The 18,679-nt window shown below is 40.5% G+C and overlaps 2 protein-coding genes across 2 annotated transcripts; one reads left to right on the top strand and one right to left on the bottom strand.

Moving 5' to 3' along the window:
• WFIKKN1 (WAP, follistatin/kazal, immunoglobulin, kunitz and netrin domain containing 1) lies at positions 1-5,384 on the top strand. The gene is made up of 2 exons (XM_072417662.1): positions 1-854; positions 3,135-5,384. The coding sequence occupies exons 1-2, from the start codon at positions 696-698 to the stop codon at positions 4,629-4,631; spliced, it is 1,656 nt and encodes a 551-aa protein (XP_072273763.1). The 5' UTR covers positions 1-695; the 3' UTR covers positions 4,632-5,384.
• Positions 5,385-6,317: 933 nt separating this feature from the next.
• METTL26 (methyltransferase like 26) lies at positions 6,318-13,942 on the bottom strand. The gene is made up of 6 exons (XM_072417660.1): positions 13,702-13,942; positions 11,516-11,675; positions 10,345-10,404; positions 9,397-9,464; positions 8,444-8,522; positions 6,318-7,173 (listed from the first exon to the last, which is right to left on the bottom strand). The coding sequence occupies exons 1-6, from the start codon at positions 13,896-13,898 to the stop codon at positions 7,126-7,128; spliced, it is 612 nt and encodes a 203-aa protein (XP_072273761.1). The 5' UTR covers positions 13,899-13,942; the 3' UTR covers positions 6,318-7,125.
• Positions 13,943-18,679: the final 4,737 nt, after the last annotated feature.

Below are 18,679 nucleotides of genomic sequence, written 5' to 3'. Positions count from 1 at the left end.
TTGGCCTTTGGAAACAAAATGTTATGCCCTTTTAGAATTGGGTCACCTGGGCACTGTCACACTGTGTCTAGGCACCAGCAGCCTGCCACTCCTCTTTGCTGTCCCCATGTCTCCCTGTAAAAACAGACACACTACCCCCCTCTCTATACACTGACACAGGGTTTGCTGCTCCCTCCCATCCTGGACTCAGCTTATTAGAAAGTTATCCTGTCCCACAGGCAGGGGCGGGAGGGAGGAAGGCAGGGGAGGAAAATCTTGGCACGTCAGACATCATTTCTCTGGAGGCTGTGCCCACAGGATGCCTATATCTCTCTCTCTGCAATGCCAAGGGTGGCATTGTGTCACCTGGACACCCCTACCATCTTTAGGAACATGCCCATGAACAGGTACATGCCATCTGTACTTATTGTAGACACATAACCCCTATACCCATTGCTGCACACATACCTGTATACATACACATTGCAATTTATGTTAATTCAACACATGCATCCAACATGCTTACAAATACGCAGTGTACGTACATGCCAGGCTTCTTGCAAACATAACTTAGAACGGTATGTTGGCATCCACATTTTTTTACAAAGCTAAAAATATTTTTTTAAAAAGTCACATACTGCCTGCATACATAAAAAGGACATATGCAGGCTAGACACAAAGATATTCATTCAAACTCCATAGGCAGGTGAAGGGAGATGTGGCCAGTCATTTGGTTTGTGCAGCTCTGCCTGGCATCACAAGGCGACAACCTAAACCTGGCGAGGGGGCATTTCGGAATTTGCCCTAACCAGCTGAACGCCAACCTGTGGGTGGACGCCCAGAGTACCTGTGAAAGAGAGTGTGGAGCTGATCAGGTAAGAAATGGTTATTTATCTGTACACAGCAAGACTGTCAGTGACTTGAATGGGATATCATCATTACTGACCTCATTCTGAAAATGCTTGGCACCTGGCTGTCAGGCTGACTTTATTTCCCAAATACTTTGATACACTAACCCACAACATGCAGAAAAGAACTTCTGAATCACACCAGTACTCGTGGTCATCTTGTTTAGGGTCAGTGACACAGAAAGTAGTAAAACCAGGGGATTGGCATTGCATTAACATGTTTGCTGTAAATGTCAACAGTTGATCGAAAATCAGCTGATGGTCTTACCATATACCACAATCAAGGCATGCTAGAATCTTTAGCATCTGTTCTTTGTAATCAATCAAAATGCAACTCGGTCACTAAGTTTTCACTCAATCAAATTCTCAATCAATAAACATAAGTATCTGTGCCCAATTCTCCTAAATTTGATCAAACAAAAACCAATTCAAGGACCACCTCTGATACTTGTACAATCAATGGAAATTTTCCAACCAATTGAAATGTTAGAAATGTTACATAGAAATGTTTACAATGCATACTATCATGAAAACGTAACACATCATGCAAGTAAATAAGAGAATCATGCATGTTACAAAATAACAAAACTATAGAAAAATACTCCCCATATAAATATATATTACACATTTATGTTATTTTGTTATATTTGTGAGATTTAGCTATAGAAAAATATGTGGTAATCTCATGACAAATTTATGTTCCCTATAGATCTATAAATATTATAATAGAATATTATGCCCAATGAAATGTTTAGGTCTTCAGATGTGTAGGAACAACTTGGTCTTGGCATTACCATTTTGTTTTTTTTTTATTTAACTTTTATCCACAAACTTTGCCTGTTTTTTATGTAACCAAATGTTCAAAATTGGGGTAGAAATTGCATTCTCTTTTAGCAATGAGGTGAGGATTTACCTGATTTCCACATCAATCATTATAATGCTGGAAAATAGAAAATATATATTTGTATAAAACTGATTAGAAGCCACCAAGGTTTCCCGTTTCTGGACAGCATATCTACTACTGCAGGACCAGTTTCCTAAATAAGCATTAGAAAGACCATCACACACTGTCGTTGCAAATTTCTTCTTTATGGTTTCTGGTAATCTGAGTAAGGATTATAAAACCTGATCTATATGTTCAAACCTGGAGAGTCGGTAGATCATTCTAATCTGAATTTACCTTCTAATCTCTAGGAAGGACGACCTAAACAGGAGTACAAACCTCAACCAACAAAATGTTTGGTAATGGAGACAGGCAAACCTTAATAAGGTGGTGACCCACATCTCCCACATAAGATGATTTTCATTTTCATTTATTTCTTTAAATCTGAACTGGGCTTTACTTATACAGTACTTAATTTGCAATAAATATCTTTTTCATACATACATGTCCATACATAAATATATTAAACAACCATTCTATAAGAATATTAACTTCACTTGAATATGAATTCACTGAAGTATATTACAAGTATATTACTTATTGTAATAAGTATATTACAATACAACAGAAACATAGTAGTTTGGAAAAAAGGTTTTTAACATCATCTGATCAGACACTGCCTGAAGAGAAAGCCTAGAAGCCATGTCATGACTGATATGACCATGGGAAAAGTCCCACAAACCTCCATTCTGTCCAAAACTAGAATAGTTTATTTTTTGTTGGGGTGGCGCCTTTTTTGCAGGAGGGAAGTCAATTATAAAGATTTTTTTCAGAACTGAGAAAGTACCAACCAAAGTATCAAAAGTGAGCAATCCATAACCACCAAATGTGGGGGACTTAGCTGGTGGGAAGCAAGGCATTTGTCTCCTGGGTCAGTACTAATAAGATATTTAGGACTGGTGGCCCAGATTGGGAAAAGTTCAATGTTCAGACATCGAACAGATCAGAAGCTTTACTTAGCAATACATTTTTTGCATTATATAGCTATTTCCTTTTCTTTCATTCATTCTATTTCTTTGTGTCTCTGAGATGTCCGAATGCCACTCAGTGAAACACTTTGGATGGTACACATTTTTAATAGCAGGAAAATCTGTCCCTATCATGAAAGGGCTAGTTTGTAGTTTTTGTACCCCCCCAAGCCAAAGGTTTCCTGTTCTCCACTGATCAGTTCCTAATGCAGGGCATGTTTTGAGTCTACTTCTTTGTCACCTGACTGGGCACATGTTGTTCTGTTTTTTTTTAGATGTAAGATATACCTGCTAAATAAATATTATGTCCCCATTATGTTTATTTACCTCTTCTAGGAGTGTGAAGTTTTTGAGAAGTGCTGCACAAATGTCTGTGGACAACGAAGCTGTGTGGCCGCCCGATACCCAGACTCTAGCCTGCAGGCCCCCGACTCTCTCCGCCCTGCCACCTGCTCTGGTTTTATTTGCACTCAACAGGGCTCTGACTGTGAGATGTGGGAAGGACATCCAGTGTGTCGCTGTCGAGAGAGATGTGGAAAGCAACCGGGTTTTACTTGTGCCTCTGATGGACTCACTTACTACAATCGCTGCTACATGGATGCTGAAGCTTGTGCTAGGGGCATAACCTTAGTAGAGGTGCCCTGCAAGTTTGTGTCATCTTGGCCAGCCACCACTGCAGCACCCCTGGAGACTACCCCCCAGACAACCCAGCCTTCCACTCCTCTGGAAATACCTGTGCCTCCTGCATTGTACCATTCACCCTCCCCTCAGTCGGTTATAGTAGGGGGTACGGTAGGGTTACAATGTGAGTCTAGTGGGCGCCCACGTCCAGAAATCCTATGGGAGAAGTTGGGAGATGGTCCCCCAGCTCCAATAATGCGTCCAGACCAGATGTATGGAAATCTCGTTGTAACCAATTCTGGCCAACTGGTTATCTACAATGCTCGTCCAGAAGATGCAGGGATTTATGTTTGCATGGCTCGGAACTCTGCAGGACTGCTGCGTGCTCAGTTCCCTCTTTCTGTTATCAAGAAAGGAACCACCACAGTAAATTCAGGAAACCAGCGGCTAGTCCATCCCTCTGAATGCCTAAAGCTCCAAGAACTCGGAGAATGCCAAGGTTCTCGAGCTGTGCGCTGGTTCCACAATTCACAAAGTGGTGACTGTCAAACATTTCTTTATAAGGGGTGTCTGGGTTCTGGGAACAACTTTCAGACCTATGAAGAGTGTCGTGCATCATGTCACACTCGGCCCCCAGATCCTTGTACATTGCCACCTGTAAGAGGTCCGTGTAAGACTCCAGAATGGAGATGGGCCTACAGTTCTCTCATGCGCCAATGTTTCTCTTTCCTTTACGGTGGCTGCCATGGAAATCAGAATAATTTTGAAAGTAGGCAAGCCTGTGAAGATCGTTGCCCTCTGCCAAGGGCCAAGCAGTGTCAAGGGTGTCACCTTCGAGGAAGGCTGGTACCCAGTTTGTGCCGAAGTGACTTTGTAATTGTGGGAAGGCTAGAAGATTCAGGGGAAGATCGAGTGCTCCGTGTTCTTCTCATTGAGGTACTGAAAGATGATCACATGGGTCTTCGTCTTTTTCATACCACGTATCTAGAGGTCACCATGGGAGAGGGTGGGGGAGCAGGAGGATCGTGTCCCTGTGGGAATCTTGTAGGTTCTGGGGACAACCCTCTTTTGATTATGGGTGAGGTACAGGATGGCATGGCTTTACTGGGACCCTCCAGCTATGTTCGGCCAGCCAGTGAGAAAAGACTTAGGAAAGTCAGAGACATGCTGGAGAAGGGGACATGTCAGATGCTGAACCGATTCCAGGACTGAAAGAGACTTTCATTTAATGACTATATATTTAAAACATACATTTTATGGTTTTATCTTGGACCAGCTGTAAATATGTTTGTAAGGGTTTCAAAAAGTAGCTCATGGAATACATCTGAAGCATCTTGGAGCAAACTTTCCACAGGTGGTCATAACCTGTGGATAACTATGAACTGTGTTACACATTAGTGGAGCTCTACAAATCCAGGTTCCATTTTTGACATTGGTAGCCCTTTGGCATAAATTCCACGTCTTTTTTTTTTTTTGCTGTAGGGGAGTCTTACCCCAGCTGGTCACCTTCTTATTCCTATACATAGACCTTATAAGAGAGTTATGGCCTCACCTGGACTAAAGCTGTAAACTTTGGCAAGGTTGTATGAGATTTATGCAGAACAGCTGGGTGGTTCTGGAGGGAAGAGTTACATAAAAGAAGACTTCAGTTTATGTAGAAATCCCACACCTGAGGGAAGCCCTTAAACCAGATTTACGAAGTCCAGCACAATGACCATAAAATGGCCAATGTCACCTACTGATATTTCTACAAAATGGCCAGTCCAACAAAGGAAATAATAAAGGTTGGATGTAGGTGGGCTAAATCACATCATGTTGTTTTGTCTCATGGACTCCAAGCAGCACTATTTCTGCAATGGAATTTCAAAAATGTTTTGGGTTTTGACTTTCTGCTGCTGCTAAGTAGTCCCATTTTGAAGGTGCAATTTCTGCAATGTACAATAAAAGAACTGAATTTTCTTTAAATGTTTGCACTTGTGGGTGGGTCTGAGATCCCAGAATAATAGGTGGGTAACCTGCCTATCATCATGCACCTGTACCTCACCATTCATCTAGGGATTTTATCGAATACAAATTTCCTATAGATTATGTGGCTCATCAAATTTGAATTTGGCTTACAAGTGTTTGGAAGTTGGGAAACTAGGCTTTATGAATGACAAATAAAACGTCCAGTGAAATGAAATGTGCAGTTTAGTTTTATCTGTCATCACTGCTATCTCTGGTGATGGATTACAGAGAGCACAGCCTGATCTTTCATGATTCACCTTTATCATTTACAATGCTTACCCTCCTCATCCAGGGCTAGTCACATCAGTTGTATGTGTATGATCCTTCCATGCATCTTGTAGATTATTCTGCCACATGGAGGACAGTACTCACACCTTTAGACTATCTCATAAGCCTTTTCAAGGTGGTCCGATTGTATCCAATACATAGCCCACTAGGATGTTCTTTTTCTCACAGAACCTAAAGCAATCACAGCACAATTAAGGAGAGAGAACACAAATAAAGAACATATACTGTACAGGGGATATTTTTCCTGAACAAAGGCTTTGTAATTCGTCCACTTAGTACTGCAAATAAGTCAGCCTTACTAGGTTGGACTCCGGACTTTTTTTTATACGTCAAGTAAAGAGGTAATAATAGGTCATGTCTCCACCTCCATAGACGGGGCAAGTACAAAGTCACTTCATGCCCTGTCTGTACAACATCCAGGTCATACATCTGCCCCAGTCTTACAGGGTAGAAGTGTCAAAGTGAAAATCTCTTCTCTTGGTACCTGTAGCTGGTGCCAAGTCTGGCTTCTTACATTATTCCTTCTTGGATCTGCCCTGTCTTTATTAAATAATACAAAGCAATATAAAAGACTCCAAAAAAAAAGCCTAAATACACACCATATATAATAACATATACATTACATTTTATTTTTGTCATTTTTGGTTTGCACCATAAAAAAGGTAACAAAAAAAATTAGAGGCATCATATGTACCAATACATTCACTTAAAGAACCTGTTATGAGAATTATGCAGGCTGCATGGCTGTCATGAATTATCTGAAGGGTTTCTGACTTCACTAGTTTCATGCTAGTTCAGGGTCCACTATTCAGAGGATCCCCCATGACAGCCAGGGGGGTCTTCAATGGCTGACTCCGTATTTCTAACATGACAAGTCCTATTCAGTATGTAGTCTTTAGTATTTACCATAACAATATATTTCAGACTTATGGATTTCTTTGATCGTGTTGTCATGTGGTTGGGGTGAAATGTACAAAGACATTCAGAGTGCTCTGCATTTAGTGTGTCTCTTCTGAGGCTGCTGTTACATATATTGGGAACAACTGGCCATGATAATCAGAGCACTGGTTTTGTTGTATAGACACAGCAGGACTCCAAATTGTGGAAATTGATAAGTGGAGGCAGATAGGATGATATAAAAAGTAAAAGCAATTACCAGAATACAAAAAAGAAAGCACAGCAAATATCTTAAATAAGGCAGATCTTGTGTTTTTATGACCAGAACCAGCTGACTGTTGGTTCCAGATTAATGCAGATAGATACATACTGGCACACACAAACGTTATATTAGAAGCCCCATCAATAGAACAGACGAACCATCAGCTTTGTAAAAACCACAATGGAGGCATAACCACTTTGTGTGTCCTACAATGGCTGATAACCTGTTGCTCAGCTTGCCGGTGACCCGCATTCACATCTTACGAAAGATCAAACACTTGTTATTTGCTGGCATATCCACCTGCAATACAACACCAGTCCAGAGGTCAGCTACACACAGGTAAGTGTATCATAGGGTGAATGTGGGGCTCACAGTAATTGGTTTGTTGTGGTCATGTGTTTGAGGAAAGACAAAAGAATGCAAAAAATAATTAAAAAACCCGAGATGTAATGATGATGTGTGTGTGCAGATGGTGACAAGTCAACTCAATTCTACATGTACCACATAGTCTCAACAGACATGTAATCAGCCTTTTTTTTACTGGATTAATAACCTTAGAGTATAGAGACCACTGCTGGGACAAGGCAAAGTGAAAAAGCCAGATTGTCCCCCCCCCACCTTAAGATGTGTACTACTCTGGCAGTGTAGGTTGCAGGTCTTGGCTTTTTTTTTGTTTTTGCACCCCTCTACTGTGAAAGTGCCAAGATTGGTGGCGATTCCGGTTCAGAGTACTGCTCAGCCCATCCCTAATATTGATATTATCAGTATGGCTTATAAAAAGTGAAAGAAAGAAAAATGACAGTCAACTACATCCAGGAATTCCTTCTTTTCTTGTATTGCAACAGAGAATTGGATTGTTTTCTGATTTGGCTGAACAACTGTGAACCTGCTGATTACACAGCAATGGGTTCACCAATGCTATTAACTAATGTAATCGGCAACTGCAAGCTTTTCTATGGGCTGGTGGATGTTAGGGGTCGTTTAAGCCCTGACAACTTCAAGCCAATGGGAAAATTGCCCACATCCAATATTTTGAACAACCTTCAAATTGACACTGTCTATTCTGATTGATTGCCTTAGGCTACAGACAGATTTTGTCTGCTTAAACAGATGCCGGACAGTTCTTATATTTATATACTTATATGTAAGGCTCCAGGACTGACAAATCCTGGTTTAGCCAACCTCCTACAATGATACATAACTGAGGAAGTCCCATTCACTCTGCTTAATTTTCTATTTTTGTGTACAGAGACTCAAAAGAAAGTCAATGCAGCATATTTTCCGCAGCTGATTTTCTTCTCAGTTGTGTCTTAATTGCCTTTGGCTTGATTTTGTTTGTATTCACGTTGTCATATATGGTGGTAATAGGCAGTTCAAAGTATCTAAAAAATATAGAGGATAAATGCTGCTCTATAAGAATTAAAAGTTTGCATCCCAAACTGCTGTACCAGTACATGTCAGAAGCAGAGGCTCCAACCTGATTCATATATATGTAGTGCTATGTATAGCTAGGTAAATACGGCAGCCCCAGGCTCACATGATGGTATGATAAATAAATACAGGGCCATACCATTCTTTCCAATGTCAATCCACATGATTGTGCCAGTTCCTGCAGTTCTGCTGTATCCCATATTCCCCAGGCAGGATTACTGCAGAAAAAAAAAGGTCATAGCTCACAAAACACAGAAGAGAAATCTAAGAATCACACTATTGTTCTATAGTGCTAGCTATGTAGTACATAATATTCTATATATATTTTTTTAGGAATAGGAATATATATATATATATATATATATATATATATATATATATATACACACACACACATATATACAAGGCTGTAGTGCCAGTTGTGGCTTGACCGTGAGATAGATAAAGACTAACAGACATATCTGGAGAATTGCTAGACATGCTTGGCCTTCATTCACAGTATAACAAGCTATACCCATTGGAGGTTCCTCCAACCAAGGCAAACCTTCATTTGGAGATGACTTACATTGTTTGAGTGGGATAATCCCTGCAATAAACTGGGCTGAAACTCAAGAAACATGTTATATTTTGCAGAATGAATAAGCAGCATATGAGAGGGTCAGAACATGCACGAATGAATGTACAAGAGGTATCATGAGCACTTACCATGTATGTAAAAATCAGTATTTTGTTTTAAATTTGCATGGAGCAGTGAAAGGCTAAAACTACCGCAGGGTTTTTTTTATTCACTTGTATACATTTTTTCCCCAGTACTTCCTGCCACAGAATTGCAACACGAAATTAGAAGAAATCTCTCTCTTGAACAGTTGTCCCCATTGGACAATCTCTTGTTCCAAAAGTTTAGATTTCCCTTCACATCTATCCCAATATAATATTCAGTTCAAATAGAGAGGTGAATCTCCAAAACAGAGACACGGACGGAAATAAAACCTGACAGTGAAAAAAATTGTTAGGAACACAATTCTATAAAACAAAAAGTGAACTGGGAAAAGGGCAGGTTTGCTGATTTTACATATACACAACAAAGATTACCTGCTTTTCAAGCTCTGGTTAAAGTTGATATTACTCTGAGGGGTGAGGATCCCATTTACAGAATAAGGCTGGGGGGAGAAAAGATTCAGTCAGTGCTCTGTACATAATAATGTGTTACTCACATATGACTATGGTAGGGACAGCTAGTGACATTACTATGGACTTTGTACAGTGCTGCGTATTATTAACTATAATCACATATAAATATTCCCTATGTTATACCTAGAAACAATGCAGCACAGACAAAACATGAAGCTCACTAATGGCACTACCAAAAATGCTTTATTCAATGCAACAAGCATGCCTGTAACTTGCCCTCAAGCTCTGTGCAGACATCTGGGAGAGGCAGGAAGCCAATTACAAGGTAGTTTGGTTTAAAAATTCAACAATGTTAGGGGCAGGAGTTGTAAAAAAGCAGAAGGAGCACGGTACTATCCATGGCGAGCATGCGCATCATTGTTATGTAAACAAAAAAAGAGATGGCATGGTGTGCCAACCCCACTACACCCCTGGTTAGGGCATTTTTAGACCTACAATGGGCAGGTGGCATCTTGCCAATGGCTCTTGGTCACTTGCACCAAAGCACTGATTCCTAAAGAACCAGCATCTGCAGAATGACAGTGGGTGGCAGTAAGCAGTACTGAACTTCTCACTGACATCCTCATTCATTCCCTTTGGGGCTGCCGTTGTAAGAAGCTACTTGTAGCATCACCACCAAGTAAGCGGTAACCGCACTACAACCTCACCCCACATCTGAACACAGCATTTCTCTGTTTGCAAAAAAAATGATTTTTGACAGTTTAAAAAAATAGAAAGGCATTTTTTCTAATGAATCTATACAAATTATAGAGGAAAACAACTGCCATTAGTCACGCCTCTGCTATTTCTCCATCTGTAACTTGGTTCTGTCCTGCTGAAATAATTCAAACCAGCAGGGGTCAGTCTTACCCCATAGGTGAGCAGCACTCCACCAGGCTGGAGGACATGGCCTGCTCCATTAAAGAGACCCTGTATAGGAAACAACAGAAACATGAGAAAAGGGGACTGATTGGCAGAAAGGGAACACACACCAGAAATAATATTATAGGACAGTGCTAGTTTATCCCATTATCGAATATTCATATATAAGGTATGATTGTCTACTTTTCTGCCTGTGTAAATTGCCTGCAATGGTCTTGTATAATCCCCACCATGTGGCCACATGCCTCCAGATTTATGACAATTTCAACAAAACTGCACACTTTACAGTCTAATTGGACAATCAATGTATACAAACTACCTAAACAATTTATTAAGTTTTAATTCAATCTTGTATAACCCAGTAGCTGTGAGCTATAAACCTGGCCATACATGCTGCAAATTAATTCTTTTATATTTTCTAACAGCTATGCAGTGAACAATAATGGGTCTGATTTATCAAAGCTCTCCAAGGCTGGAGTGGATACACTTTCATCAAAGAAGCTGGGTGATCCATCAAACCTGGAATTGATTTCTTCCTATTTGCTAGCAATTGTTTTGAATCCTGGACCTGATCCATTCCAGGTTTGCTGGATCACCCAGCGTCACTGATGAGAGTGTATCCCCAGCAGCCCTGGAGAGCTTTAATAAATCAGGCCCACTGAATTCACATAATTTTTTTTTCCAAAATAAAGCTTTATTGAAATAGCAAATAACAGTGTACAGTATGTTACATTTGCAAGAAATACGTAGATATTGTCAAATACAATTACAATAGATAAACATACATCTCTTTTCATATTTATATTACATTTTCAAGTTTCAACAAGTTTAATCAGAAACCACATAATAATTTAAACCAAATGAAAAAGTATTTTGCTCTACATCATTCTTGCAAAATCTAAAAAAAGATTGTGCAACTTCTTTGCAAAGGACATTAAACAGATTATAATGTGTATGGTCATCTTTGTGATAACTCATCCGACTGATTGCCAAAGGTTCTAACTATTTGATTTTTATTTACTGAACATGGTGGGAAGGGGAAGCAAATGCCTTGTGGGTCTGAGATCTCAGCAACCATAAGCAAATCTCATCAGCCTCACACACAACCAACCTTACTTGTCTATACGGAGAGAATCCTAATGAATAGCAATGTACTGACCTTGGTGCAGCTGGGCTCGGTGATGTGAATCATGTTGATGCAGACTATAAGATGCAGAGAATTTGGTGCAACTCCCCAGGTCTCCCAACTCAGAGAGGCATCCAAAGCACGAGGCTGCTCCACATTGGTCAGAGATCCCTTACTGATGTATTCTGAGATACTGCCAGGAGAAAGATATAGAGGGGGTTAGCAGCTGTGGCATATCAGATTGGTGATACATTACATGGAATATGATTGCCTGCCACTGGCAATACACACAAACATGTCAACATGGGCAGCATGGTGCTCAATGGTTAGCACTCCTATCTTTGCAGTGCTAGGTCCCAGGACCGAATCTCATCCAGGGCACTCACTATCTGCATGGAGTTTGCAGGTTCTCCCTGTGTTTTACTCCCGTTTCCTCCCACATTCCAAACTCATGCAATTAGGTAATTGGCTTCCCCTCATAATTGCCCATAGACTGTAATTATGACTATGGTAGGAACATTAGATTGTGAGTCCCTTTGAGGGACATCTAGTGACTTGACTATGGACTTTAGTCAAGTCACTAGATGTAATAAAAAGAAAAAGTAATAATGGCAGATGAATGAAATCAACCAAATCTACAACAGCCTTTCTCAACCTCTCCAACATGATCGTACCCTTGACTTAACAATTAGGTCTCATGGAACCTCTAACAATATTTATAATTTGCCCAGTTTGTGGTGTATTAGCCTGGTGGCCAGTGGGAGCAATGCCAGCCTTACAGATAATTAGTGTCAGTGGTAACTGCCTGGTGAGATGCAAACTGCCCATGGCTAAAGAAATCCCTAGAAAGCTTTGGAGGATCCCCAGGGTTCATTGACCCAGTGTAAGTTCTGACACCAAGCTTACAAAGAGATGAGACAGAGTACAGGCAGAACAGCGGGGAAGCAATAGGAGGGACTGGCTTGCTAAGAATAAGTGGGCATTTAAGCGAACCTGTCCCCTGCCTGAATAGGTAACAGATTCCCTTTATCACTGATGTTCCTGTACTGAAGCATCATTAATAATACTCCAAGGCTCAGTAATACTCCTCTAGCCACTCTCCTCGCTCCTCCAATGACTTCCTCACTCATAACCTCATCACACGCACGGCTCCAAGACTATTCTGTGGCTGCCCCGACTCTCTGGAATGGTCTTCCTCATCCTATTCGGCTTGCTCCTACTTTCTGCTCCTTTAAAAGAGCACTCAAAACACAACGTTTCAAACTTGCCTACCCATCTTCTTCTGTATCCTAAACCCTCACCACTTCCCATCATTTCATATCCCCCTCCTATAACGTGATAATTACCCCACCTCCTAGATTGTAAGCTCTTCAGGGCAGGGTGCTCTCCTCCTCCTGTGTCCGTCTGTATCTGTCTGTCATCTGCAACCCCAATTTAATGTACAGCGCTGCATAATATTTTGGCACTATATAAATCCTGTATATTATTAATAACAATATCATCTGCCATATTTTTAGAATAAAGAAAGATGGACACTGTTTATTATTATGCGGCATTACCGCTCCCTAAAGCATACAGATCTAGAATTAGGAATAATTGCCGAACCCACCAGTAATTTTAACTATCAGGATCTAAAAATATCAAATGCGTTAAATTGTATCTCAAGGCAAAACTATAGTGATGAGTAGTTTGTTTACTTAGAAGAGTTTACTCATCACTTCCTGTTGTGTCTTTCAGACAGGAAGTGAAATCTCCCCAACGGGACCCAGAAACTAAAGGCCAGGTCATGTTATGGGTAAGGTAATGCCGCTATCGTCATAGCGTGCTTATCATATGTTGGTATATGCAGTGCCATTTTGTACAGCACCCAACTCATTTCACCAGCGTAGATCACAACTCCATGTGGCATGAGTACAAAACGGTGCCAAGATTTTGGTTACTGTGCCATGTATAAGGGCACAGCTCATATGTGTGAATGGGCCCTAAGGTTGCTGAATGGGAAAAGTCACATTACACTCAGTGGTCATACAGAACATTTCCACATTAACCCCAAAACATTAGGGAGGAAGGAGACACCCCTGGTTGCTGTGGTCAGTGCAGAGGACATTGCCACCATTGTATTTGGCATTGTCCACCAGCAACCTATTATGAGTCACGTGACAGGTTCCCCCTCTCTAAATTGTCTGGGTCATGTGACCCGCTCCGGTCACATGACTCACCTCCACAGGCAGCGCTGGTCCATCTCCGAGGGGATCCAGTGCACGTTGGGCAGCGCCCGGCAGAAGTGGGCGGCGTGTTGCCCGGTGCCCGATGCCACTTCCAGCACCCGGACCACAGGAGCCGCCGGGTTCACATACTGCGCCAGAACCTGCAGGATTGGCTCCTTATTCCTGTCCGCCGCTGCGGCTACCAACATTTTCACTAGCTTCGCCGTCACCGCCGGCTTGTGCGTCACACTGACTACAACTCCCACAATCCCCCGGGGCTGCTCCTTAAAGGGGACGTGTCTGCTTTGCATAGACACTTGGGAGGTGTAAATACATAAATATTATTATTAATAAACAGGATTTATATAAACCCTATACATATATAAAAACTAATGCTGGAAATAATTGGTTTTAATTTGCTGCTTAAAAAGGTGACAACAATATTTTAATATCAGCTAATGAATAGGGATCACCACAAAGAATTTGAGGAAGTCAATTATTTGCGTTCTCCAATATCTTCAAAAAAAGAAAAACTTGTCATTATCTAATAAGAAAGCTACCAATGATGACCTAGAAATGCCTGGCAGTCTCTCTGACATTAATCAAACTCGTCTAAAAAACGTCAAAATAACCACTATTCCACAATAAGACATACACAGGTTTGAGGCTCAAAGTTTTGTGCAGAAAAGTATTTGTGTATTTTTCTATTCACATAGTACATACTTATACAATATAGGTTTTTCAGCACATATCCTGTATCCTGGTAATGTCACAGGGTTTGGATATTTCTCCCAGACATAAATTTACTAACACCATACAATATAGGTTAGTTGCAAACAAATTGGACCTGTTAAAGTCACATATTTCCCCACACGTTTCCAACAAACAGAATATTTTCTTATCAAACTGTAAGCTCTGATATTATATTTTTATCTGACCTATATGGAAACCATATAACTTCTGCAACAACACAACCCTGAGGAAGCCTATAATCAGCGAAACGCATCGGGAAATACGTGACTTTAACAGGTCCCATTTGTTTGCAAGTAACCTATATTGTATGATGTTAGTAAATTTATGTCTAGGAGAAACATCCAAACCCTGTGACATTAACAGGATACAGGATATATGGTGAAAAAACTTCATTGTATAAATATGTATGTACTAACTGTGAAAGGAACAAATACACAATTAACTTTTCTGCACAAAACTTTGAGCCTCAAACTTCTTTTTTTCCCTTTTACCTACGAACCATGTTTTAATACAATTAACATAGAGGTGGCTCTACATAATTCATGTCTAGAATCAACACCTATTACTGTGTATATATAGGGCTCTATTTATAAAACGGTATCTGACATTCACTGATGAGAATCTTACTACCATTGAAACACATGTACCTGGAAGATTCCCAAAAGGGAATGTCAGATTCCCTGTTTTTTAAATGGAGCCCATAATATTCTCGTGATTGTACCTAAAGAAAAATACCAGTTTCCATAAACCTATTAACTTGTTTTGATTTCTTCCTGTGACCCCCATTGCGTAGATTTCCCCTCACTTCCTCTATCTGTGACACGAAGACTAGATATGGAGGAAGTAGTTGTCTTTGTAAAGCTGAAAACAGGACAGGTGTATGCTGTCCATGCTTCAGGGAAACCAATAAAAGAACCGGGCTGGGTGCCTCAGTCCTTCAGCTTTCAAATCAGAACAATGGTATATAAAATTTAAAAATGAATTTGCCCATGAGTAGCCAGAATTAATATGCTTCTGTTCTCTGGCACTGTCCTCTGTTGTCCTTCTCTAGGTTATGTGACCTCCTTTGTGTATGACCTTCTTCTGTGACACCAGGGAGTCATGGACACGCCCCCTGGGGGTGAGTCATCAAACTGGCCTGGGCATTGCACAGAGCACATCACAAAGGCCATTCACTGCAGCAAGCATGTCCACCTGGAGGATAGGTACTATACACAGAAAATAAATAAAAAATAGTCAGCGGAGTGGTGTAAAAGAGAGAGGCATGAAGGCTGTCTAACATGAGCAGTTTAACCATGGTGCATTTTTGGGCATTTTTACACCAAAAACATCCCACATGCAATTTTGTGTTGTATTGCAACACATTCTTTACATCTGGTACAGTGTGTTTTTGTCACAATAATCTAGCAATGATTGCTGTATGTAGAGTCTTCTGTATAAAATGCTGCATGTGCACTGCTGATAGGCTCCAGATCCTTAGGATAGAAAACGGGCAACAAGCATGTCTCCCATCCATAAAGGGTCCTCCAAACAGCAATTCTCAAACTTTTTAACCCAATGGAACCCTTGAAATAGTTTGTAGGTCTCAGGAAACACCTGGAAAACAATTGGGGGTCAGTAGAAATATTGCACCTTGCACTGGTGCTCAGTGTGAAGGTGCCCTCTTGTGGTGGAGATCAGAATTGGGCGGTAACAGCTAAAACGATTCTTGGTATCATTCCAATGACTCCATCAAGTGGTTATGACCATGCAGACAACATACAATTAATATTATTATTATTTTTATTATTAATAATAATAAACAAGATTCATTCAGCGCCAACATATTACGCAGTGCTGTACATTAAATAGTGGTTGCAGACGAATAAAGATATTGACACAGGAGAAGAGTACCCTGCCCCTAAGAGCTTACAATATAGGAGAATGTGAGATCAATCAGCTCTGGGGACCTCTGGAGCAATGATTCTCAACCAGGGTTCCTCCAGAGGTTGCTTGGGGTTCCTTTAACTTATTCTTCCTCTCAGGTCAGTTTAAGTGACACCAACTATCTTTTAGGTGACATTCTTTCCACTGGCCAGTAATGTAATAGGGATTCTTCCCACTGACCACCACACTAATATTCTGTGAGCTGTGGATATATTAATTATAGGAAGTGGTCCCCAAAGACCTTAAATTTAAAAAGGTAGAAACACTGCTCTGGAGCCACCCGGTTGAGAATTGCTGCTCCACATCCACAGTTCTGTCCAACCCAAGAAGTACTAATATAAAATACTATAAGGTTTGACTGAAAACTTAATTCTCCAAGGAAGTGCATGATAAAGGTGCTCCTGGTACAGGGAAATCATTTACAGAGCCCAAACCTGTGTTCCTATTGGCTCTGATTATATAAATGGGGCCTGATAGTGCTGGAAGCAGGAAGGTGTTGAGCTTTTTGGGGGCAGGTGGAGCTCAGAGGATTTTAAACATTTATTTTTAAATTGCATTTTTAAGATGATTACTCAAGAAGATTTGTTATGTATCTTCTTCAATCATATACAGCAGGGGGTCAAACTCAAATAAACAGGACCGAAAATTTAAAACTTAGGCCAAGTCGGGGGCCAAACTTGAAAATTATTGAAAAAATTGAGGACATTTTTCCTTCTCATTAAATATAAAACATTTTCATATGGAAACAAATAGGTTTTGTTTAACATTCAAACTGGAACAAGCTTATAATAGAGAAAGAGGCTTAGAATTTTTTTACATTTTATTTAGGAAAAAGTCTTATGCCTCTTTCTCTATTTGTAGCCATCTGAGTTAAATTTGCAATGGTAACCTGTCCCCAATGTTTGTTAAAGCTTTCACCAGTTCTCTATATAATATTTGCAGGAACTTTTTTTGGCACTTCATTAGGTCACAGCTCTTCATTTAACCATTTCCAATTCTCCACACCACGTACCCTGCATAATGTACCCATACCACCCACACTTAATTCTCTGTTGGTTCTTCCATCCCCTTCCCGTGATTTGCTCCATGTTCTCCAACACCTCTGCCCCCACATTCCACACGGCATTCTTCAGCAGCTGCAACTTTACCATTCAAATTATTCTTCTTTCTACCATGGCTGACCTTCAAAGTTATGGGGGTCAGAAGTTAGAGCTGAACTCCAGCCTTACCTTCTTTTTTCCACACTTGTATATAAACCTCTCCGGTGCTGAAAGTGACTATTATTATTAAACAGAAGTTCCATAGATGCAGATACAATTTCCGGCATTACTTGCGCCTATAGAACACCCTAAAGCGGAGCCTCGCATAGACATAGAGAGCTGTTCCATAGATGCAAGTAATGCCGAGACTACAATACCCTGCATTACTATAGAACAGAACAGGCCTTTGCTCTATAGATGCGAGTGATGCCAGGAATTGTAGTAGCGGCATCACGCAATATGTAGTGGCAGGCTGGCGGGCCAGATGCAATTCATTTTCAGAACTCTTGGGGGGGCCAAACAAAAGGACCTCACAGGCCAGAGTTTGACACCCCTGATATACAGTGTTCAGAATATTAGCAGTGTGTTTAAAAATGTGAATGAAGCTCAAAATCTTTATAATAGCTTTTCTTTCCATACATGCAGATGCATTGGGAACACTCCACATTCTATTCCATATCAATTAATTTACCAGATTTGTAATATTCTTTTACAGAAAGTGAAGAAAAGGGAATATTAGGCTGTTCAAAATAATAGCAGTGTCTGAAATAATTCCTAACATTCACTGTATAAACTTTTCTTTGAATTACTGAACTGATATTTAGTTGTATAACCTCTGCTTCTGAGAAGTCAACCAACTTCTATCACCTATAAACATTCCACCATTCTGCATTTCTTGGTTTTGACTGTAAAACAGCAACAACACCCACAAGTTTTTTTTCAGATTAAGGTCCGGGGAGTGGGCTGGCCACTCCATAACATCAGTCTTGTTGGTCTAGAACTAAGACATCTGGTGTGTTTGGGGTCATTGTCTTGTTGAAGCACCAATTTCAAGGCAATCCCCCTTTGGAATCATGCAACATGACCTATACAAGTATTTTGATGTATGTAAACCTGATCCATGATCCCTGGTATGCGATAAATAGGCCCAACACCATAGTATGAGAAAAATCCCAATATCAAGATACTTGCACCACCATGCTTCACAGTGTACAGTGTTTGACGGTCGGCTATATTGTATCCTTTCTCTGTGTACTAAGAACAGTGATAAT

This window comes from Pyxicephalus adspersus, chromosome 7 (assembly GCF_032062135.1).
Source record: "Pyxicephalus adspersus chromosome 7, UCB_Pads_2.0, whole genome shotgun sequence".
NCBI lineage: Eukaryota > Metazoa > Chordata > Amphibia > Anura > Pyxicephalidae > Pyxicephalus > Pyxicephalus adspersus.
This window is presented reverse-complemented; position numbering and strand designations above follow the sequence as displayed.